This window comes from Leptinotarsa decemlineata, unplaced genomic scaffold, assembly GCF_025532065.1.
Source record: "Leptinotarsa decemlineata unplaced genomic scaffold, Ldec_3_MD MMD2_tig00001064_RagTag_RagTag, whole genome shotgun sequence".
NCBI lineage: Eukaryota > Metazoa > Arthropoda > Insecta > Coleoptera > Chrysomelidae > Leptinotarsa > Leptinotarsa decemlineata.
Window position 1 is genome coordinate 14270679 of NW_027412558.1, and position 24772 is coordinate 14295450.

Below are 24772 nucleotides of genomic sequence, written 5' to 3' on the forward strand. Positions count from 1 at the left end.
TTTGCGATAGATACTTGCTCATATCCTCATCTTTGTCTTTGGATTGTATGTGGAACCTGATTTTGAAAATAAAGTCTAGGAAGATGTAAAAGTCATAAATGTCAAACGATCTTTAAAAAATCTGTCAGCGGAATTACAAGTTGTTTTTATCACTAATGTGACGGAAATTTGCCAACACCTCTGTAATTCCTATCAGACCAGCAGATACCACTGAAATAATTCAAATCCACATTGACCAGACGAAATATGTCCAACTGGTGTTTTCTTCTTAACTGATCCATAGTTGGAAAACTACATTCATTTCAGCCTCACCTTCAAATTCTGAAATGTTCAAATTAGAATCCTATATAACTCCGATTCTGTTGAGTTATGTCAATCGATATATTAGTAATTTCAAACTAGAAGATTCCCAGGTAAGCTGATAATAATGATTTTCAGTTTGGTATACCTAGTTGCAATTTTAGGTATCCTTGTGGGGTGGTGATGCATCTTTTCACAATCTAGAGCTAAATTTACAAGTTTTAGAACAGGAACTTCAGCTACCATTTAGTTTCGTGTCTGGCAGCATAAGAGAACTCTTGATACATGTACCATGGACGAAGTTAGCGTCCGAACCTATTACAATTACCATAAATACCATAGGTATAGTTTTGCAAAGAAAGTCATTTGGAATAATGAACATAATTTTTTTTTTCAGAATGTATTCTGAATTTGAAAGGAAGGGATAGTACTTCAAGAGCAGAAAGTTCTCAGTTGAGAGAGAAGATAAAGAAACCAACTAGTCATGGGTAAAATATGTAGAACTATAAACACATAAATACTTTTACTCACTAGTAAAGTATGTTTGATTGATTGATATTCATGCTGGCATAATTTTGGCATTGGGCATAATTTACTTTAGTGTTACCAAATGAATATCTAATCTTAATCATATCATTTCAGAAAAGAAGTCGAAGCACCGCAAGGTTACGTGCAACATCTCATCAATAAAATAGTGAGCAATATCAGAATTTACTGTAACAATGTAATTCTCAAATATGTTGAAGAAGATATAGTGCTATCTATGAATATCAAACTCTTGAAATTTGAGTCTGCAAATAGTAAATGGGAATCTGCATATACAGGTAAATAATTTGACTTTAGATACATCAGAAATGTACAAAACTAGATGGGTTTTTTCGTAAAATATTTACAGCTGCTTGGGAGTTTGTCCGTTTCTTGCTAGTCATTGAGAAATACTACAGCTCATTTTTTTCATGGCAACTATTCCAAAAATATTGTTCCCTGCATAGTTTGCACAAGTCACTTGTAGAAGTCTTTGTTTAGTAATATTTCAATACAGGTTTTTTTCAGATCTCTCTCCGGCAGAGGTGATTCTTCGAAAAGTTATCACCGTGAATGATTTGACTCTTTGTCTAGATAAACGGAATGCCTCAGGAAAAATTGAGGTTTATCAAGAGCCCATGCTATACAGATGTTCAATGACTATGCATTTACTCAAACATTATCATTCTGCTACAGCAAGTCGTGCATCAACAACTAGGCTTGATATTTACTGCAACAAGTGAGTAAAGTCTGTTTCGGATAAGAACTATCACATACTCCTTGTACATTGAATTTTTCAGTAATGTCAAGACATTTGAGAAATTTAGAAAATATCAAATCATCTGAACATTTACTTTATTTAATAACTTTAATAATACCAAAAAATATGCACCAGTAGAGTAGACTCATTATGTTGGTCAATGCAAAATAGTTGTCTTGAATTTAGTTGCAAAATTATATTTTATTCTTGATATATTTAAGCAGACTATTATAAAATTGTAATACCAGTGTAGTACAGCTGATTTTCTCCAAAGTTTTCAAACAATGTTAATTTTTGTGAGTTCTTCATAGCAAATAAAAACGACAATGAGATGTATATTTGAATGTTAATATTTATATTTTGTCAAATGGATAAAAATACAGGAATTAATATTGATCAAGTTTTTAGATTTGAATCAAGATTCGTATAATCTGTTTGTTGGTTCTAGAAATGGTGATTGGTACATACATATTAGTATACTTTTTTGTTCCTACAACAAGAAAGGTCTCAACTTAGATGAAGTTCAAATACTGGTGATACTTTTTTCAATTAATTTCAATAAAATACTATGTGGTAGGAGATCATGAAAAATGAGAATTAAAACATTCATACCAATAAAAATAATAAAAAATTAGTATTTATAACTTACTGCAGTTTCATCTTATAAAGACGTTTTCAAACAAATACAATAAACTTTTGAAAATGTCATTGTAGGACAAAACTGCAGTAATGTTAGTTACAAATACAAGTTGTATAAAATATAGCAAGTTTTACTTCTCATTTTTCATGATATTTTTTCCTTAGATTTTGAATATGTATGCATACCTACTCCATTATAAAGTTTAGTCATTTACTCTTTCTTTCAGAGCTTTTGAAATTTTTAAAAGATGGAATGATTCCTTTTTTGAATAGAAAATATATTTACCAATTGAGTAACGAGTGGAGGTAACAGTTATTTATATGACTTTACTACATATACTGGTATACCATCCAATTCCATAGATTTTCAATCATCTAATCCATTGATTATTTTTTAATATTAATAATGGTCTTTATCAGTGAAGTTCAAAATTGCCGTCTAAAGCACTACAGTTTTGTTCTACCACTTGACCTTTCTTTTCTTTTATTCAGATATTTCAAAAATAAGTAAAAAACCCATAAGATAGAAATATATAATTAGAATGATTGTAAATAGTCATTTATAAACTTTTTGTGATAGTTGGTATGATTTTTCATCTACTTTTCAATTACAGCTACTACTTTAGTTGCTCAGATATAATTTACAATTCTTCTTATCTCATTATAAAGTTAATGTTAATGTAGGCTTTCACGGCTGTCGTTAATGTTTTGGATGGTTTCCAGATTTTGCCATGGTCTTCTTTGGTTATAATCTCCAAACGTTTTGACTGCAACTGCGGTAGTCATCTTGCCGTGGTCTTCTTTGGTTGTCATCTCCAAACGTTTCGACTGCAACTGCGCCAGTCATCTTCAGTGGCGTGGTCGAAGTACTCTTCTTGACTATCAACTGAAATAAAGCTGCCTGCCACAGTTGCAGTCGAAACGTTTGGAGACTATTATGTGAGTGTACCGTATGATAGTTATTAAATTTTTCTAGTATGGAATTTAGTATGACAGAACAGCAAGTACCAATGTTAATCCGTCTCTTGATGCTGTTGTATGCTCTACAGCAAAGGCAATTGAAACCTGAACGTGGTGTTTCTCATGATAGTACCAATACCACAACTGAACCAAGAGGTAAGATTATTCAACATTTTCTGGATAAAAACCATAGTCTCATTAAAAATTCATATTCATCATAAATAATATTGAAGTAACCGGAGTACTTCTCAAAATAATCCCCATCCCATGATTCCAAAGTTTTTGTAATTGTGCTATTTGATTGAAAGTCAAGAAAAAAATTTTTGCAAACGTCCATTTATTATAATAGATTATCTTTAGAGGAGAGGTGCATGTGACATGATCGAATTCAGGTGAAAAACACCTTACCTTTGCCACTCATGTGAACCTACGACTTGATAGGTACGCGTGGCAGATACTTGACGAAAAAATAGCAACTAACCCAGCTAATGCCTCTAGGAAAACTGAAGTAAAACCATCAGGCACCTGTGCAACGTCTTCCATTTGGAAGATTTGTCACAAATCGCTTTCTATATATGAAAAGTAGAAATAAATTTCACTTGGTAGGGATGACCACCGATAGACCGGTTTCGGAGTACTTGCTACTCAGTACAGTACTGCAGCTACCCAGGCACTTTCCAATAGCGAAAACCCACCAAAAAGACCACGGTTAATGTATGGTGGTAAGCAGCTGGTGTGATTCACTATAACTTTCTGCAAACAGGCCAAAACATCACAGTAGAGGAAATCAACGAAATGTACCGAAAATTGCGTCAGCAGCAGGTTTGATCTGTTCCAAGACAACACCCGTCCGCATGTTTGATAAATCACCATCCGAAAATTGAACGAATTGAGCGTCGCATTTCTGCCTCACCCACCATATTCACCACACCTCTCGCCAACCCACTACCATCATTTGAAGCACTTCGATAACTTTTTTATTGGTAGAACCTTCGCCAATCAGGACCAGGCAAAAACGGCCTTCGTTGACTTCATCGAATCCGGAGCACACAATTTGTATGCTGATGTAATTTATCGACTTATGTTATGTTGGCAAGTGCACCGATTCAAATGGCACTTGTTTCGATTAAATTGTATAAGAATTCACTGATATATTACAGTTCAACGTAGACCCCTAAAACGGACAAATCTTTTGAAACAACCTAATACAAATAATATTTCATTTAATTTTCAATATCAATCGTGTTTCATAATTGTTTCTACAGTATCTGATAACATTTGTCGATTACAGAAAATCAAGAAAATGCAGAATCTTGGACTGGCTGGGCGTGGTCTTATGTTTCTTCAGTATTACCTGCACCCTGGGATGAGGAATGGAATGACGAACAATTAGAACATCACAAAGGGCACACTCTTCATTTCGGATTCTATGTTGACAATCTCTCCATTACTTTCAAGGTACAAAGTTATCCTTTGGGCCCTATTCCGTTTTATTGATGTTTTTAACAGTTTACTCATTCTCAATAAATAAAACAAAGTAGCCATCCGTCCTGCAAATAATTATTGAAGCACAATACAATGTTGATAGTAATATCAAACAGTGGAGTATATTTTCAGATTTTTTTTTATTGACTCTGCCGTTACTTGATGAGGATCCATGGTAATTTCACAAACTACACCGGAAATGATTTGATCTTCAAAAACTTTATGATAGCAAAAAATGTTGTGAAATTTTGATAATGAAGTTTCTTAAGATCGAATCGTTTCCGATGTAGTTTGTGAAAAAATATATTGTCAAAAAAACTCACCCTGCTATGAATGAATATATTTGAGTCTCCAATATTATCATGAGGAAAAGTGTAAAAAAACCCTCATTATTTTTTAGGTTTCCGAAATTAGTTCTGAGCGCAGCAGCTACTATACTCACAAAAAATTGCGCTATATGCCAATGCTTTGTTTACAACTTCAAGGAATCTATTCTGAAACTCTTATTCATGGCTTGAAATGGTTCAACTGTACAGGAGGAGTTAGCGAAGCTATTTTATTGCCGATAGGATTGTGTAGCTGTTCTCATATAGAAATTGTAGATGATATCAACCCTATACATTATTTGAAAATAGGTCAGAATTTTTTTATAACAATAATAATAGTTTTCTCAAAAGACATTATGAGCTTGATATAAAGACGATTTTAAATAAAAAAATTATTCAGATACTACTCCTGTATGTCACTGTTTTCTCATGTATTTGATATCCACTCGGACGCTGTCAGATAAATGGTTTCTTAATTAGCTTTTCCTAAAGCAGTAGAAATCTTGTTTCTACTATCAAAAATCAAATCCGACCAAAGGCATGAGGCGGCCATTTTGGCTTATCGTGTCTCCTCAAAAAACTTTCTCAAGCCCAATGATCACTCACAATTTGAGTATTGCAAGTGAATCTGGTACATTTTTTGATAAAAACTGAAAAGCGATAATGAAGAAGAAGTAAAAATTGTATATTAATATTCTTGCCAAACTTCTTCAAACTGAAATTAGTGGAAAAATTCAATAAAATACACGTTATTGGAAAAAATAATAACCTAATCAGTCAATGAAACACTTGAAATGCTAATAGTTGAAAGCTGTTGAGTATTTATCTATTTTTTTCCAGGTTCGGTAACAAGTTCACACAAAACAGACTGTCTTTTTGATGCGGAAGCTATTGAGAATAAAGGAAAACGAAGGCAATATAATACTTCCTGGGACTACCACATGACAGTTTTCACAGAATCTGTTCTCTTAGAACGCACACCTGCTTTTGCCTTTGATTACCTTTATCACATGGAGGTACCAAGTGATGTTTCTAGCGATAAATTATCAGATATGGGTAGTAATTATGAATTCAGGTAATAATTATAAATTATAAAATGAATTGATATACTTATATACAACTTTTTTTTCTTCAGTAATCTGTCAGAAAGGTCCTGTATCAGAAATTGCTTTGGGCCATTCAAACTACGTTTGTGCTCTGGATTCTTCCACAGAATGAGTTCCTTGCAAGTAGCAGGTTTGTAAATACAATGACAATGACCTCAGTAAAGTTATAACATTTCAATTACCTAACTCAGATTTTCTCTCTCTAAAGCAAGTAGCCTTGATTATTTCAAATCAATTTTGATATAATGACACTGTGCTCAGGTGAATTACTTTTTTTATCAATTATTATTGGAAAATTATGTTTAACCTGAACATTTGTCGTTTTATTTTTCAGCTTCTTACTATGATTATCCTCCTTACTATACTCTAAAACCTGACTTACCATTACAAGATCTGTTACCACCTTCTGAAGAAGATTTTGATGCTCTCAGTGAATTTATACCTAGTAGAAGTATGAGGGTTACATTCTTTGCTCCAATTATTGAACTGGAGCTCATGGATCATCCATTTTTTCAACCTCATAAAGGATTGTTATTCAGAAAAAGAAAGGTCAGTTTAGCAAATAATGTCTTTTGTAAAATAATTTTTCAAGATTTGGAATTTGAGATTTTCTCTCTTTTTCCTTTCCCTCTATCAATCTCTCTTCCACTCTCTCTCTCTCTCTCTCTCTCTCTCTCAACCTCCCCCCCCCCCTCTCTCAACCTCACTCTCTCTCTCTCTCAGTATACTTCTTAGAAGTTCCAAAAAGAATTTAATCTTAACTTACCATGTCTGTTAAATGTTGTATGTTGTGCGAAGATCTATAAAATGGAATGAAAAGATCGAGTCTGAAACAGACATGTAAAAAGTCAATTCTATATTTGTTGTTATTCGAATAGAACGCACATCTGTTCATCCAATTCAAAGAGAGTTTTTTAATGTATTTATTATTACAGAAGATGTCAAGTTCTGCTACAAATGAATCTCCAGTTGACTTACCGAAACTTACTTTAGAATGTCAGTTTCTTGACATTAGTATTAATTACCCGATGTATGTCAACCGTCTTGTTCATACAACTTGTCAACTACCAGATCCCCCTAAACAACTATTTGATGCCTGCTTCTCCAAACAAGATATAAAAATTTTGGGGGTTTGTAGTCGGTTAGTTCTCAATTCCCAACGCCATACAACAATACTGACACCGTCCAGCATGTCATACTCGAACAGGAGTATCTTGAAGCCTCAATATTGGACGAATCCGGACATTCCACATGACGAAACAACGTTCGAGTCTGAAAGTATAACTTTGAATGGCACCAATGCCAAAATGATGGTAATTGTATACATTATCGGAAAGTTGATGAAAATGGACTCAGAGGGAGCAGTAAACATTATGAATAATACTTCTATATTGTCGGATGCTTCTATAGATTACGGTTGGTATTATATTGATATTTTTTGAAATTGAAAAATTTTCATTTTAAATTTCGAGCTGTAATGTGACATTAACAATAATAATAATAATAATCTTCTTTAACATAAATTAGTTTGTATCATGAATACATTTTATGTTGAACAAAAGTCGTTTTTTGAGGAAAATCAGTTTTTTATTGATCTTCTTTGGATATTTTCACCTTCCAAAAACTGAAAAATATGTATAAAGTTCTTCATTCCAATTTTCATATTTTTCAGATTGTGGAAGGTGAAAATACCCAAAGAAGGTCGACAAAAAAATTTTTATATATTCTGATTCAGACACAATCTACAAACAGTTTGATCTTCCTATTGAAGATGATCACTTGGTGATCAAAACACGTGTCGAGGTGTTGAAATAACTGTTTGGTGTTGGGAAAAAACTACAGTAATATTCATTACTACACCAAAGGTTCCAAACAGTGCATCACAAGTACAATGTACAATAATAATATTATTAATATTAATAATGGATGTACACATTTTTCAAAAATGTAGACACATTTCTATATATCTATTTATTTATTCAAAGTAAATGCACAGAATCATATACAATTCCAAATGGCATACAAACAATTGAATAAAAAATAGAGAATATAAAAAAAGAAAAAAAAAGCATAAAGCAAAACAAAACAAATTAGAAACAAATTGAAACTAGCAACTGGGGCAACTTAAGAGTATCAAAAGTAATTGACATTCCAAATAACTTGCTTTTTGAACTTGCAATCTTGTAGTGGAAGCAGTGTTTCCATAATTGGTTTTATGATTTTGCATATAGAGAAACCATCTTTGACAGGTAACTCTGACACTGACATTAACGAACAGCCTCTTTAAAATATCTGAACAATCGATTGAATTGTTCATAATCTTGTGAAGGAAATATATCATGGAAAGTTTACGCCTATTCACAAGAGTTTGAAGGTTGACTATTGTAAGCCTGGTATGAAAATACAATCCCATTTTCCAAATTGAGAATTTTGTGAAACGCCCTTGTACGTTTTCTAACCTTTCTTTATGACTTATATAATGTAGTCATCGGACAGCAAGCCATGATGGTTAAACCTCTGAAGAAGCTAGCCACTCGCGCCAGCGAAACGTCAGGAAGAAATTCCAAAAACCCACAGCTTTCAAACTCGAAAAGCAACGACACTGAAAACCTCAGCCGTGAAAGTCTAAACCATTTTGTTCGATATCTGTCGATGTTTCACTTGAATAAAATATAAATAGTATTGGGCCTAAAACTGATCCCTGAAGTACACCTGAGGTCGTTTTTCTACTAGTTAGACTTCATTTCAATTTGAAATGATTCCAACTAGTTGTGAGTCACTATAATATTTGAATAACTGTAAATCATTTTCTCATAAAACTTTTTAGGTTTACCATACATGGAATTATGCGTAGAGGGTATTCGTTTCAAGAAGGTAATAACAAATGCAACAGTTTCCATGGACGTGAGTCTTGGATCTATAAAGGCTTTTATTTTTGAACCCGTCGATGTTATGAATAGCAGTAAATCACCCTCCAAAGACATTCAACAAGTATTATTTATATCGGGACCAGAACCTAAAAGTTCCACAGAAACCAAATCTGACACGTAAATTTGATTCAACTGTTGTATTTGAAGAGTTTTGCTACATTTATATTTTTAGGATGTCTGAAGAACAACCTCTCTTCACCGTATCTCTTCAATATCCCATAAACCCCGATGTGCAGAAACATCCTCCAATTCTATTGTTCAACCTCCAAGAAATTAGAATTTGTGTAGATCCCCTTCTGTGTAGATGGTTGCTTTACACACCAAAGCAATTTAAACCCAAAGTTGACCAAATAGGTACGTTTTTTTCAGTCACAATTTAAATGATGATGATTATATTTAATATTTATTCAAGATTCTTCGTATCATAAAAACAAAAACTATTCTGAAGCGAGCGGTAGTGCCATAGAAACTCCACGACGAGTGAGCAGTCAACTAGAATCCATACACAGTAGTTCGGATAGAGAACTACCTTTATCTAAAAAAGTTGAAGTATTGAAAGAGGAATCTGTCGATTTACAAGAAAAGGTTTATAATCTGCTGAAAAGATGGTTTGATGTTTGGAAGGGAATGTACCTTCACGGAGATATATCACAGTGTACTATTTACTTTCCTATGGTTTCTTTGTCGGCTGTAGGATCACAAGGTAACAAATCCTATTAAATAACTGTTAGAATCGCCTTTCTTTGATATCTCAAAAAGTATTTTTTATATTTTCCACAAATGTGTTGATTAGTCAATTTATTGATGATATATTTTGAAATATCTCATGTATAAGTTGAGTTTGGACTTAGGAGGTTTAATGATTATAAGTTACATGAAATTTCAGTCAATTATCTTATGCTACCATTCATATAAATATATTCAGTTCAATATTCATAAAGAGTAAACACAATTTATAATGCATAATCTTAAAGCTCATTTATCATCACAAAAAATTAAAATGGCAAAGGCATAGGTCTTCGGCTCAACCTGATACTGAAGATGTATTACACAAGTAATTAGAAATGTGATTTGGTAGTTCTGAACTCACCAATTATGTGGTACTAATGTAAACCCGAATAGAAATAAAACACGGTTTCCTGAAAATTGGTGAATCAAACGTCAAATTTTTTTGTAAGAATAGTGATTGGCAGCTGACAAGTTTGAGTTTGGAATATTTGAATGGGTATTGTTATACGATAGCTTAATGTGGTTGGATAATGAACAAATTCCACATAAATTTGACATTCTACTGTTTGAACTGCGGTTAGAAGTGGACGGTTCCCAGCTGCTTGCTCTTCAATGCCGAAAAAGGCCCTTTCTCTTGAACGTATAAGGTTTTCAGCTTATCCAAAAAGGAACAAACCATCAGAATAATGAATCCCAGATTGATGAGTGTTTTCACTGATAACACACACAGAATTTCATGTAAAACAAATTAATACATAGCCGACACAGCCGAAGTGATTATCCTGAATGGTTGATTTATGTCAAATAAGCATAAATTTTGGAAGTCAGAGTTGTCGACGGTTCGATTCAACTCGCTTGATTATATTCTATGTGGTCAATCCCTGCAATTTCTCTCGAACATTTTCATATTGAGGAAAATAAAAACCACATACGGCTTTCCTCAACAAACAGGTGATTGTTGAAGGGTACCTCTGTCACTTTTATATTGTTTTGAGGAAAACAAAAAATATGAACCAACTAGTTTTGTATTTCAATAATAAAAATATTTTATATATTACATATCTAGATGAGTAGAATCATATGATTTTCACAGCATTTAATCACTTACATTTTTTTTTTCATTAAATCATCAAGAAAGATATCCTAATAAACCTAACGTAAAGCAAGTAAGAACTTTGTAACTTTAAACTTTACAAACTCGATTTACCCGTCCGGTTCAGCTAAAGTTCCATTTATTGTGGGCCAATGGACGCAGGTCCCTTTTTCCACTTATTTTAAACATATAGATGGAAGAAAACACATAGTTATAATGAAGAACTGAAGTCCCTTTTTACACCAAAAAGTGCATCTCCCCATAGAGAACAAAACTGATTTTAACTCAAAATCTCAAAAAAGACTCGGTTCCCTTTGGACAATCACCTATTCATTTGTTTTACTGAATGTGGATGATAACACACCGGAGTAAAGAATAGTAGAGAAATGTTTGTGTGTTAGGGGCCCTCTGTGATTTTAATTTTTCTCCTCCAAATCATCAAAACTTGAAAGTAACTCTGAGAAGAATCGGCCAATTTCAGTATACATTTACTTTGATAATATATTTTATTTTCATCAATGAGATTAATTAATTGTAAAATGTATGGTGTCCAGTTTTTTAATCAAGTATGATTCAACTATTGACTCAACAATAATACACTTTTATTCTTATAGTATGTGGGCATACTTGAAGACTGGCTTTAAATCAAATTATCCAAAGAAACAATTCATACATGCCAGTCTTCCCTCACCTACACGACAGGTTTATGGACTGACACATATCAGAAAACAACTACCCCCCTGGGTAATAACACGAAGGGCGTTGGATTATATCCGACAGGTGTCAGTGTAGGGGAGTAGTTGTTTTATGATAGGTTTCAGTCTATAAACCTACTGTGTAGGTAAGGGAAGAACGAATTGTTCCTTTACATACACTTAACACAATCGTCTTGATTCAAAAGTAATCAACAATAATATTCTTTTCAGTTAACAGGTGTCAAAAATTTGAGTTAGTAGCAGTCAGGAAGTGGTTATTTTTGGAACATATTTTCAATGACATGATTTTTTAATAATATTTAGAGAATCAAAAGTGATCAGAATCATTTACAAAATAAGTGTGTTCATAAAGTATGAAAGCTGTGAATGCCATGAGGAATTTTCTAAATTTATGAATTGTTTAGTATATTAGTTACGAATAATATTTTATAGGATTAGGGCATTTGACCTGCATTCACTTGAAGTCTCTTGGATCATTTACTAGATATTTGTCTGAGTTAAGGAAGCTGTAAACATAATCGACTGAATTGTGCATTATCAACAAAATTGTCAATACTAAATTAACCGTTTCACATAACCAAAACAATTGTTTCATGCGAATAACATTCAGAATTCTCAATAAATTTTGAGATCTGTGATTCCTAAGAATTAGATCAAAATTTATATAGTAGACAATTCGTTTATTTTTCAATAATTTGTGTACCGTTTAGATTCTTTTTTACTATGATAATATTTCAGGAATACAGGAGGCTGTAGACGCAGCTGTGAACAAAGAACATCCTCCAGATATAATGGTTATAACATTACCTTTTGCCAATATTCGCAGCGCTCATAAACATAATATAACGAAATATTTGAAAACACTTCCTGTCACTTTACCGGAAAGCATTTGGTCTCCAAGTAAATCTAGTTTTCCTTGGACTATTTCTATATCTGATTTGAGCTGTTTCACCATACAATATGGAAATAAATTAATATTTTTGAAACCTGTGTCACTGAGTGCAACAGTTGGTTTATCTACGAGGCCTTCCAAGGTGGAAAACGAAGGATTAGCAGGTAGTTCAAAGACGGATATAGCTTATCTGGGTATTTGTGTGCATATCGATATGACTCCTATATTGATATCCACTTCAGAAGTTCAAGTATATCTTTTCGCAAGTATTTTGTATGGCCTGATGGAGGTGGCTACCAACCTGATGCCAGAAAAAAATAAACTGATGTCTAAGACTTCAGATGTGATTCCTCCCATTTTGAATAAGAATAGCTCAACGTTGTCGCCAACAGTTATCAGAGAAACTACATTGGATTCAATAAGTGAACAAACTCCTCCAAACAGTTTCATTCAAGGAGAAGGTGTAGATGATAGCGTGAAGCTTACTGCTTGGGTGCAGTGGACTATCACAAGGTTTACGATAGAGTTATTATCGAGTGAATATAAAAATAAAGCAGAGGAAGAATTAGAGTCTCTGCAGCCAAGATTGAAACTTGTGGTAGATGCAGAGGATATAGTGAGTTCTTTGGATTTTCAAAGCATCTATCTGAAAATTAAAAGTAAAATCGGGTCGATGTCTGTACAACATTACAAGAGGTTAGTAATAAGAACAATGGTGATATCATTAAATTATGTGATGGAATCTGCTGATACTTGAAAATCCATAAAGCATTCAAAAAAACACTTTGGTTGTGATATTTTCACTACACAGTTTTACAAAAACGCAACATGTGTTTCGCTATACAATAGTTTCTTCAGGTGTGGAAGTTTATAAATACATTTGTTAGATTTATTCTGGAGTTTAAGGATTGCGGTATTTGCAGATCCCCATATGAAAATTGAATATTTTAATCGAGAATATATGAAACTATAATATATGTTCATCAAATTTTTTCAATCAATATGTTTTCGTGTTCTATTGAGAATACCGATAATTGGTGAAATTTGTTTTGTTTTTTTTTTTTTAAGTTTGTCAATATGTTCATTCCAACAAGATTTTCATCGAAATAGAGTCCTAAATGTTATGTGTAGCTTTTGTATATGACCTCATTACTTTCAAATTTGATTGGGGGACATAATAGTTAGTTATTCTAGTAATGAGTAATAGATTTATACGATTTATAGGTTAAATCCTAGTTCAAAGTGGAAACCTGGTGCATTTCTGGGAATTGTGATGAGACTTCAAGAAGATGCTGGGTCCAGCCAACACCACGAAGATCATGGTTTCATAAACATCACGATAACTAGGGCAAGCTGTCAACATACTCATACGTTATGGGGTGCAGTGCAAAAACATCACAAACAGAAAAAAAGCGAAATTCCAAACCCTCAGTTATTATCTCAGTCCCGCTATATCACCGAAATTGTGGTCAACATACAACCAATAGGTTAGACTAGTTTTCTCATTCAAGAACACATTTCATCTGTATAATATTTTTTAGATTTTATAATATCCCCCAGTACATTGCGCAGCTTCTACTTGGTGATTGTGCCACTGCTCCAAATTCCCATAAATGAAGAGCCCAAAATTTCCAGCTCCAATACCACTCTGAATTTCAATAATCAAAATCTGCCATTGGCATATTTGGAATGCCAAGATATAAGGATAATCATGCCTTCCGTTGAGCTAGGAAACTCTGGAGCCGTACATGATGTAATTGTTTTTCAAGTGCAGAAGATTTGTTTGACTCCATCCGCTGTCAATCCTATTTGTAGATCGCCTATAAGGCCAGATATTTATGAACAAGCTGCTCATGCTAGGATTTTGAATATACCAGGTACTTAGAGTTATCAGAATGTGTTATCATAATCTTCTAACGTGACTTCTTGTATTAAAATCAAACAAAATCAATATCAGCATTGTTATTCTGCTAAATAAAAAACAACAAAAGTGGATTTAGTGGATGTAGTTCTAATAAAGGCTTCTAGATGGTCTACAGAATTAGTGGCATAACAAAGAAGGAAGGTTAAAATATAACAGAAAAGTTGGAACAGATGAACTGAAGTTATTATGACAATAAAAAAAATAATTTTTTAAAATAATTTGTTTATAATATTTTGTTCTCAGTATATTTAACTTATTTTCTGATTATGATTTGATCATACACGTTAAAATGACAGTTGTTAAAATAGATTTTTTGATATTTTATTGTTTCAGATTGAATAAAATCCAAGTGATTTGAGAAACTCTGTATCTTCTTATTACTTTTTAACATTAACATTCTGAACTGGATTATCAAATTATTGGGTGGGTAATCACTAAAAATATATAATAGAAAGAGTGTATGTTATTCATTTGTTCAATCAATCTCTTCTGTAAGTTTAAATTAATGGGTACTAAAGTCAGAGAAGAAAGGAAAATAATTGAGAAATCATTTGAGTCATGATCCACAAAAAAAAGAAACATAACAACAGCTTTGACTAACATATTGTATGTCTAAAAATTGATTTGAATGGATTTTTTGTAAACTACATGTACTCCTCATACAGGAAACTCCCAAAAATGCGAGTTGTGTCAGCTAAGGGTTAACATACCTTTTAACGTACGATATGATAAATATTGTAAAGCAACCATAAGTATTGCCAGGCTGCCATCGGTATTTTTGTTTTCAAACCTTTTCTTCATTATTTAAAAGTTTCATACCAACAACTTTTCAGGTAGTGAAGTAGAAGACAGGCAATACCAACTTGATCTAATTGGTATTTCGGTTTGTACAAGTACCTGGAATGATATAGTATCGATATTCACTCCTTTGGATACGTCTAATTTGAAAAGCATCAGTGAGAATCCAGCGTTGGAATGGAATAATCTGGAACATGGTCAACCTAACTTAAATCCAGTCTTGAACTTATGGCACATCACTGAAAAATTTGACATATCGATCATTGCAGCTCCGGCTATGGTTTACAAAGAAACCCATGTCATTTGCGGTCATTCTATAGAAGTAAACTTCATTACAGATATTATAACTAACTTATCGTTACATCAAATGAAGCTAGTTTCGGCTTTGTACGGCGAGTTTGTTATGTTAGTGGAACCGCCAATTCTTGACAATGGCTCTTTGAAGAGACCGAGTGTCAAATTTCCTTACTCTAGATTTGATGTGCCTTTCGAATTGGGAGAAGTAGAACCTCTAGAACTGTTGCGTGATTCTGGAATTGAAACCTCTGATATGAAAAGCCTAATGTCGTCCAAGTTTGCGAAAACACATATTGAAGTTGAGAAACGTGTCTTTCCAAAGCTTCTCAGTCCTCTTCCTCAAACTTCTGTCTCAATTCCATTCGATGTACTGATTACTGCCGGTAAAATTGGGCTGGCTGTGTATCAGTACGATAACACCAGTATGACATCAGTTTCACTTTCTAAGCAGAAAGGGAAAAAAAAGAAAATACCCAAAATAAATAAAGCTGATTTGGGCTATGAGGCAGAAGAAGAAAGTTTGGACGAAAAGAGTGAATCACACAAGAAGTACATTCCTTTAATTTATTTCTATATCAACCAGCCCAATGCCTTCATTTCATTGCATCAACTTGCCAGAAGATTCAACATTTCCTGTTTTGATCTGAATTTGAAATTGAGTGGACCAGAATATATTCCTATTGCTCGCATTCCTACCGAAGATGATTTTCCCATTAGTATTTTGGAAACCAGGTCTGGCGAACCGGATTCAAATACAGGAATATTCCCAGCTTTCTTTATCGTTACGTTTTCAAAGTGTCTAGGCAAAACTGCTACCCTGGACATTGAAATATCAAAACCTACTAAGGTTTTGTTTTCTATCGCTACTTGGGGATACTTGAATAACGTTAGAGATAAGGTTCGTTACTTAAAAATTATTGTCAATGTGAATAAATATTAATATTTTGATTCTGCAGATTATGGATGCATTTAAGGGAACCCAGAAAAATATTAATGTGGTCAAGGAAAGTGTACCTAAAACTGATGCCTTGCCAGTTATAAATTCACCCATACCTTATATTAGGAGTAAAGTAGGGGACACTTATAGTAAATTTCAAGAAATAAAGGATATTCTCAAGGGCACCAACAATGTAAACCTCAAACTCAATCAAATAATATTTTCAGTGAAGTCAGATTCAGGTCATGAGGTTAGTTGTGATGTTCCTTTAGTCTTTTCAGCCCATTGAAGGCTTTTACACTTTCTCATTACAGGTGAACCTTGGAATGGAAAAACTTGCAACCATTTTGATCCTATCTAGCCGACCAGAGAAGCTTTCTATAAACACAAAACTCAGTTGCCTAACCCTGACGGTGGTCAACGAAAATTATAGGAAGTTACTACTAAATCCCTGGACATTTTCAGTAGATGTTTCGGTTTTCTGGGAATCGTGGCAGAGTTTAGATAGTAACCCACAGATTCAGTTCAGTGCAGAAAGCGATTGCATCTCATTAGATATCAGTCCAGAGCAAATTCAATGTGTGGCGATGGTCGTTAAAGATATCAACGAGTTTACTTCAAGTTCACAGCTCCAAACAAGAAAAAACGATGACTCGTTATATGAGCCTATCCAAAGGAGGGGTTCAGAAAAAGATCAGCATTACAAAGACGATCTTAGAGCTGGGGCATTCCAATTTGTTGATGCGAACAATGAGAATTCAGATGAGCAACCATTACCTTATCAGGTATACAAACCTATGATAACTATTAAGGTCAAACATATATATTTTGTAGGCACTTTCAAGATTACCAGGGCTCTTTATTTTCAAATTTTTCATTCAGATATCCGTGAGGTCTGTCCAATATAAAACCATAAAACTTATTTTGTTCAAGTATGGAATATAAACTTGATATGAGTATTCAATAGAAATTAATTTTTTGAAATCACATGTTTATCACTTCTTTTGACTCATGTTTCATGAACCTAGAGATGATCATAAGTAAAACAATAATACTGATTGAAATCCTTTCTTACAGGTTATGTTTTGGAATAAGAATATTTCAGCTATGGCGTGGCGCTATCCTCAGCCTAGGGCTCTGACAAAAGTTCGGATATTTCCTGTACCCTATAAAATATCCATGGGCTTTGATGAAGACCTCCAGGTACTCTGCTATCTGGAATACTGGTCAGAATGCAGAAACTGCTTTCTCCCTTTTACACAGTTTCATTTATCTGAAAGTGAAATTTGTCACTTGGCATTACCTGAAGGAAGTCTACAACCTATTGTAGCTGCAACTTGGAGAGTGGTAATAATAATTATAACAGTAGATTGCCAGACATACAAAAATGAATATATAATGTAAATTTACATATACATATATACAGTGTCATCCCCAAAGTATGCACCATATGGGAAACTTATTTATTAAGGGTTTTTCGATAAAAAGTTATTCTTGATAAAAGTTTGTGCATCCCCTAAAACTGAACATGCACCAACAAAATACAGTACAACTCACGTAATATATGAGGAGCTTTCAAATATTTGATTTTGTGACAAGATAAAGTACTCTCATTTTGAAAAATCTCAGGAGATGTTATTTAGAAAAGTTGTTCAGTATTAAAAAATACATCTGGATTTGAAGTTATGGCCATCTAAGTGAAGTTTCATTTTTTTGACCATTTTTTTCAATGGGGACTACCAAAGAAAAATTTTGCTAAAATGATAAATAGACAGCATCCTGTATACGACAGTTCATTTTAAAAGCCTGTGATATTACAAATTACACAACTATGGTGTTGACCACGTTCAATTGTTTTGAAAAGTAAATTAATTTTCAAAGTTTTTGGTGCAAAGTTATTTTTATTTTTTGTGAACACCGAAAATTACTCAAAATTATACACTACTAGTTGTTGCCCGCGGCTTCGCCCGCGTAGAATTTAGTAGTTGTAGTACTAACTAGTACTATGTTGCTGTATCGCTGCTCTTCCAATGTTTTGACAGAATCAGAATCAACGAACTTGGGCGTGCGCAGCGTTATAGAACAGTGCTTTCAAAAAATTGTTCTACAGCGCCATCTAGTGGCGAGTTACAGAAAAACTGATAGCCTAAAAACCTTCTCTATGAAAAATTACTTATACATGTCAAGTTTCATCATGATCGATTAAGCGATGTAGAAGTTTATCACTTACCAACCAACCAACAAACATCCATTTTTATATATTAGACTAGTTGTTGCCCGCGGCTTCGCCCGCGTAGAATTTGGTAGTTGTAGTACTATTGTTGAATTTCTTATATGATACGCCTCTGTCATGTTTTATGACAACTGTCATGATGACAGAAGAAGAGAGATTGTCAAACGACAGTTAGAAATGTTGGTTTTTGTAACTCCGTAAATATACATTCATTAAATATATGCAACAGCATTTTCAATTACCAGAACCAGCACAGATTCGAGTGGTAGCGATAGGAGTACAGAAATAAGATACAAATACAGTCCACTTCAACAGCAAGGCACTCCAGCACCACAAAATTATACAACTATGTTGCTGTATCGCTGCTGTTCCAATGTTTTGCCAGAATCAGAATCAACGAACTTAGGCGTGCGCAGCGTTATAGAACAGAGCTTTCAAAAAATTGTTCTACAGCGCCATCTAATGGCGAGTTACAGAAAAATTGATAGCCTAAAAACCTTCTCTATGAAAGTTTCATCACGATCGGTTGAGCGATGTAGAAGTTTATAACTTACCAACCAACCATCAAACAATAATTTTTATATATTGGATTGTAACAAGAACTTAATATTCAATAATATCAATTCACAAAACATCAAAATAAAATAGGCATTTCGGAACAAACTCATTGATTTTCTGGAGATTCAACTTAAAACACTTATTTTGGACAAGAAAATCTCCAGGAAATCAATGAGTTTGTTCATAAATACCTATTTTATTTTGATGTTTTGTGATTTGATATTATTGAATATTAAGTTTTTGTTACAATACTGTATAATTTTGAGTATTTTTCGGTGATAACAAAAAATAAAAATAACTTTGCACCAAAAACATTGAAAATTAATTAACTTTTCAAAAAATTTGACAGTGGTTAACACGACAGTTGTGTAATTTGTAATATTACAGGCTTTTAAAATGAACCGTCGTATACATTTAAAAAAAATGGATAAAAAAATAAAACTTTACTTAGATGGCCATGACTTCAAATCTAGATGTATTTTTCAATGCTAAACAACTTTTTTATATAACATTTCCCGAGATTTTTTAAAATAAGAGTACTTTACTCTTTTTACAAAATAACACAGAACATGGATCAAAACCCGAAAATTAGTTCAGTATATTCCTGTCCGTGAGGACTTTAGATTCAACCAAGAAAATACTTTATTAAAACAGCTGCGTAAACGCAAGCGAAACATAAGTGGAACCACCTATTGGTATGACACCCAAGTCAACTTGCCAAGTTTTTATGTCAGTGTTGGTGGTTTGACCAATCAACCGACAACTGCGGTAGCAGAAATTTGGCAAGCTAACCTGAAATGCCATCGGAAAACGAATCCACATGATACTAGAAATGATATGAAATCTAGAAAAGTTAATGCAGTCAAGCTGCTGTAAAATAATTCCATGAAAATCAAAAAATAAATAGATAAGTACTTTTTTGATCATTCCCATATTGATTTCAATTTAAGAGCCACCGGTAGACAGCTGTTTCAGCCTATTGGGCATCGTCAGTACCGGGCAGGCGGTCCTCGATTGAAGACAAAATGAGAGGAAATGAGGAAAACATTAATGCGCAGAGGTTTCTAGAATTTTTAAACACAGAGTTTTGGGATACTATTCACGAGCTGCCAATCAATGAACGATCAAATTTAATTGTCCAGTTAGATGGGTGTTCAGTTCATTATGCCAGAGCTGTGAGGCAATGGCTTAACGAACATTTTCCAAACCGATGGATAGGCCGTGGTAGTCCGTTTATAAAGTGGCCACCCAGATCTCCAGACCTCACAGTTTTGGACTTTTTTCTCTGGTGACTTCTCACACAAAAGGTTTACAAAAACCGCTCAAGAGATAGAAATGAACTTTGTGCAAGAATTCGACAGGTATGTGCAGATATTAGCCCTCAAGAACTAAGGAACGTAATCAGAAACATTCGTAAGCGCTACGACACATGTATCGAAATACGTGGTGGATTGGCTTTCTCCTCTGGAATATGAGTTAGAATTAATTGTTGCACTGGATCGAAACATTTCAATAATTACTTATTAGTTTATATAGTTTATTAAAATTTTCTGCTTCGTTGTTAGTTGAATTGTGTGAATGTAATTCCGTTATTTTCATTAAAACGATTTACGCTATTTTTTATTTTTTTTCATCTGGCGGCACCTTATTATTGAAATCATAAAAAAATTAATATATTGTGACTGTTAGCTGTGTGAGTTTTCGAATTTTTGAGTTGCCATAACTTTGTTAATAATGAATATTTTTTCATGAAATTTTGGTCACACCTATTTAGAGGCACTCTGAATCCAGTGGCGTAGTGATTTTTTCAATAAAAAATTCGCTAATAAAAAATCCCGATTTTCGACTAAGAAAAAATATCGTAGTATGCCCTGAAACTTTAATAAACATTTCAAATTTTGTCCCAAGGTAGACCTTTTAGTACTTGACATTGAAAAAAAAGTATTGAAATCGATTTACAATATATATATATATATATATATATATATATATATATATATATATATATATATATATATATATATATATATACTTGGGAATTGTAATATTTTGAGGTTAAACAATTTTGTTGAAGTTTTTGCACAGTGAATATTTTCAGGTTATTACCATGGTCAACGACAAGGACGACCTATCTAGTAACAAGCTCATATCCCCCAGGGCTCTAGCCGCATGCATGAGAATTGACTCTTACTTCAACAAAACCCTCATTCCGAATATCACGGCAGCTCTTTACATAACTAAAATTGATATTTCACTATACAACTATTTTGACAAAAAATCACTGTTGAAATCACCAGACTGCTTGAAAAACTACACTTCTGATCTGCTGTTTCCCGAAAACCAACGTTTTATGACACTTACTTGGTATAACCTTACTGGTTATTTGTCAAGCTGGGAATTTGATGTTATTTCGACTGAGCTTAGCTCTGCTGTAAAGTGCAATGTCTTGGACTACAGTTTTTTGACGGAACAGTCATTTGTGGAGCCATTTACCTGCAAACTTGAGATCAACCTTGGGACTACTGCATGCTGCAATTTCATTTCCAGGCCCATCCAGGTAATTTAAAACAAAATAAGTATTTCATTTTAATATTTATTTATTTAATTTATACACAGAAATACAGAAAATAAGAATAAAACCCTAACGAGACAGATATAAAGACAGTAATTGCAGTACATAAAGTAAAGATTGTGTATAAAATAGCATCTAAGTGACTTAACACTTGTGTTATGCTACAAAGTAATACTAATTTTTGAAGAATTACAGTTGTGTACAGAGTCTTAGGAAACAATTTAGTGGCAGTGTATCTATTGGTGTTCTAATATTTTGATAAATTCAAAGTAATTTTCGAAGATAAATTTTTTTGATTCTATAGAGAAGGTTTTATAATTTTTAATACATTTTATCCTTAGGTATGAACTATTCAAGAACCAATTAGTACTTCATTTTACTTAACTATTCAAAAAGCACAGCTACTTTTTCTCTACAGAATGTATTTTTTGAATATCCATAAAAACTGATAAATAACAAGATATGCATCAAAGTTTGAGATCTAAGTAGTTTTTCCTTATTTCTGCTATTCATTTCTTAATCTCTTCAGTAATAGAGCTCGGTGTTATCGGACCAATTTATGAGAAGGATTATGAGGGTAATTACCCCCCCTCCTGACCCCAACATACAATACCAGATATCATCTTAACAAATCTCATATTATAGATATAAACAACTACAAAATGAACAAAAAAGTATTTATTGGCAGTTTTTAAGTGTCTCGTCCAACAGAAAATAGACCGTTCTCAGATTAGAAAAGTGATGAGATATTCTTTTCACATATTACCTGAACGAATTGTTCTTTTAGATCAGGGGTTTCCAAACTACGTCCCGCGGGCCAAATCCGGCCCGCCAGTGTCATCAATCCGGCCCGCGACAGCCAATGATTTACTGTCATCAATCTGGCCCGCGACAGCCAATGATTACCTAATTGTTGTTACTATTGCGGTGATAAGTTGAAGAAGAAAACACAGAATGACAATTACTCGGTTTTATTTACTTGCAAAGTGAAACTTAACGACAGAAATGATGACAAAGAAAACTTGAGTATCTAAGTTCAAGCATATTAATAACTAACAAATAATTGAAATGAATCACAGTAAAACAAAAACACTAATGAGATTTATGTAATTGTGATTTTCCACCGACAATACTTTGTAGTTGTGGATCAATTTTACTTGTACCAATTATCAAAATAGATTTAAGATGCTCATCGGTTAATTGAGATCTGTAAACATTCTTTGTGTACTTCATATTGGAAAACGTTTTCTCACACAAGTAAGTAGTACCAAAAACAGAAAACAACCCACGAGCAAATTTATGCAAATTATCAAATTGTTCCAGTGGAAGACTCTTATGAAATTCCAACAAAGATTAATTTTAATATTTGTTCTTAAGCATATCACTGCACCGTAAATCAATAATTTCCATTTGGACTTCTGGAGCCAGGGTTTCAATGTCAGAATCAAAAGGATTTTGAAAAAGCTTAATTTCATTCGCAATGACATCAAAATCTGAAAAACGAGTATCAAAATTTATCTTCAAAGCACTCAAAGTTTCGATTGCAAAATTGACGGGAAATTCAGTCTCTGTAGTGTTCATGTTTCAAAATGTGTGAAACATTTTTTACGTAATTGCGATTGAAATAGTATTATTTTCTGCCTGAAGGATTTGATATTGGTGTATACATCAGGGAGAAGCTGATTTTCTCCTTGCAATCTCATTTAAAAAAAATTCGATCTCTGCTCGAAGTTCAAAAAAGCGCATAAGGACTTTTCCGCAACTAAGCCAGCATACGGCAGTATGATATGGTAAATCATTTTCTCCAATCTGTTGAATAAACTCGCGGAATTGTCGGTGATTCAGCCCAGTAGATCTGATGACTGATATGACTGGTTTTAGAACTTCAGACATATCCAAACATTTTCCGCACAAGGACTGTTGATGAATGATACAATGTAAGACTAATGGTTTTGAACCACCATCATTTTCTACAGACTTTGACACAAGTGCAACCACTCCTTTATTTTTACCATACATATTTTTGCCTCCATCAGTTGTTATAGATTTCAAATTTCTCCATCGAAGGTTCTTTTTATTAATGGCATTTTCAACTCCCTTAAAAATATCTGCCCCAGTTGTCGTGCCGTGAATACTATCAATATCAAAAAGTTCTTCATACACTTCATAGCTTTTATCTACTCCGCGAATAAAAATCAACACCTGAGCAGTATCTGACACATCTGAAAACCACTCATGATGTCCATTTTTGTCAGACAGTTGAGATGATATATTTTCGGCGATGTCTTGCACCCTCCGAGCCACGGTGTTTGCTGACAAACTGACACTTTTAAGTAAATTTACCTTTTCGGAGCATATTTCTTCGGCTACTGCAATCAAGCATTCTTTTATCATTTCTCCATCGGTGAATGGTTTGCCACGTTTTCCGATTTCAAGAGCCACACGAAAGCTGGCGCGAGTTGCAGACTCTTGTTCAGTATTCGCTTTGGTAAACAAAGACTGCTGCGATTTGAGTCCGCGTTTCAAAGCTTCAAATTTTTCCTTCCGCAAACTTCCTCTATACTTGGAGTAATTTTGAAGATGTTTCGACTCATAGTGTCGTTTATTGTTATAGTCTTTGAGAACAGCTATGGTTTCATTACAAATTAAACATAGCGCCTTATTACTAGACTTAATCTCAAAATACTGAAAGTTCCATTTTTCTTGGAACCTTCTGCATTCACTGTCGATTTTTCGCTTCTTTTCCATACTAACAAATCACACATAAAAACAATAAGTCAAATCAAAATACTTTTATTGACGGGCTTACTTTATTTCACAATAGACAGTTTCACTTCCTTCGCCTTTCCTACGCAGAATAACTCGCAGTTGCGCCGCTAGCCTTTTTATATGCAATTATTACTGCCATCTCGAGGTGATCGGAATACACTAGCTAGAACCAGAACTTTCTCGAACCAACGCGGTAATTCCAAATATTTAATTACGCCTAATG

The 24772-nt window shown here is 33.5% G+C and overlaps 1 protein-coding gene across 2 annotated transcripts in view; it reads left to right on the forward strand.

Annotated features, from left to right (window-relative positions):
* The first annotated feature begins 91 nt into the window (after positions 1-91).
* Positions 92-24772, forward strand: part of Vps13B (Vacuolar protein sorting 13B) — a 41413-nt gene continuing 16732 nt past the window's right edge. The window contains exons 1-23 of one of the 2 annotated variants that reach the window (XM_074175724.1): positions 92-413; positions 465-642; positions 698-788; positions 943-1124; positions 1354-1564; positions 3201-3340; positions 4476-4642; positions 5070-5304; positions 5836-6070; positions 6131-6231; positions 6436-6650; positions 7037-7517; positions 8929-9148; positions 9204-9385; positions 9444-9734; positions 12308-13157; positions 13686-13948; positions 14003-14338; positions 15219-16378; positions 16437-16667; positions 16732-17202; positions 17495-17764; positions 21307-21765. In XM_074175724.1, the coding sequence (XP_074031825.1) occupies positions 327-413; positions 465-642; positions 698-788; positions 943-1124; positions 1354-1564; positions 3201-3340; positions 4476-4642; positions 5070-5304; positions 5836-6070; positions 6131-6231; positions 6436-6650; positions 7037-7517; positions 8929-9148; positions 9204-9385; positions 9444-9734; positions 12308-13157; positions 13686-13948; positions 14003-14338; positions 15219-16378; positions 16437-16667; positions 16732-17202; positions 17495-17764; positions 21307-21765 (7056 nt within the window). In that variant the 5' untranslated portion in view covers positions 92-326. Of the gene's footprint in view, positions 414-464; positions 643-697; positions 789-942; positions 1125-1353; positions 1565-3200; positions 3341-4475; positions 4643-5069; positions 5305-5835; positions 6071-6130; positions 6232-6435; positions 6651-7036; positions 7518-8928; positions 9149-9203; positions 9386-9443; positions 9735-12307; positions 13158-13685; positions 13949-14002; positions 14339-15218; positions 16379-16436; positions 16668-16731; positions 17203-17494; positions 17765-21306; positions 21766-24772 lie in introns of those variants that run through there. The other variant, XM_074175725.1, reaches the window with a different exon arrangement.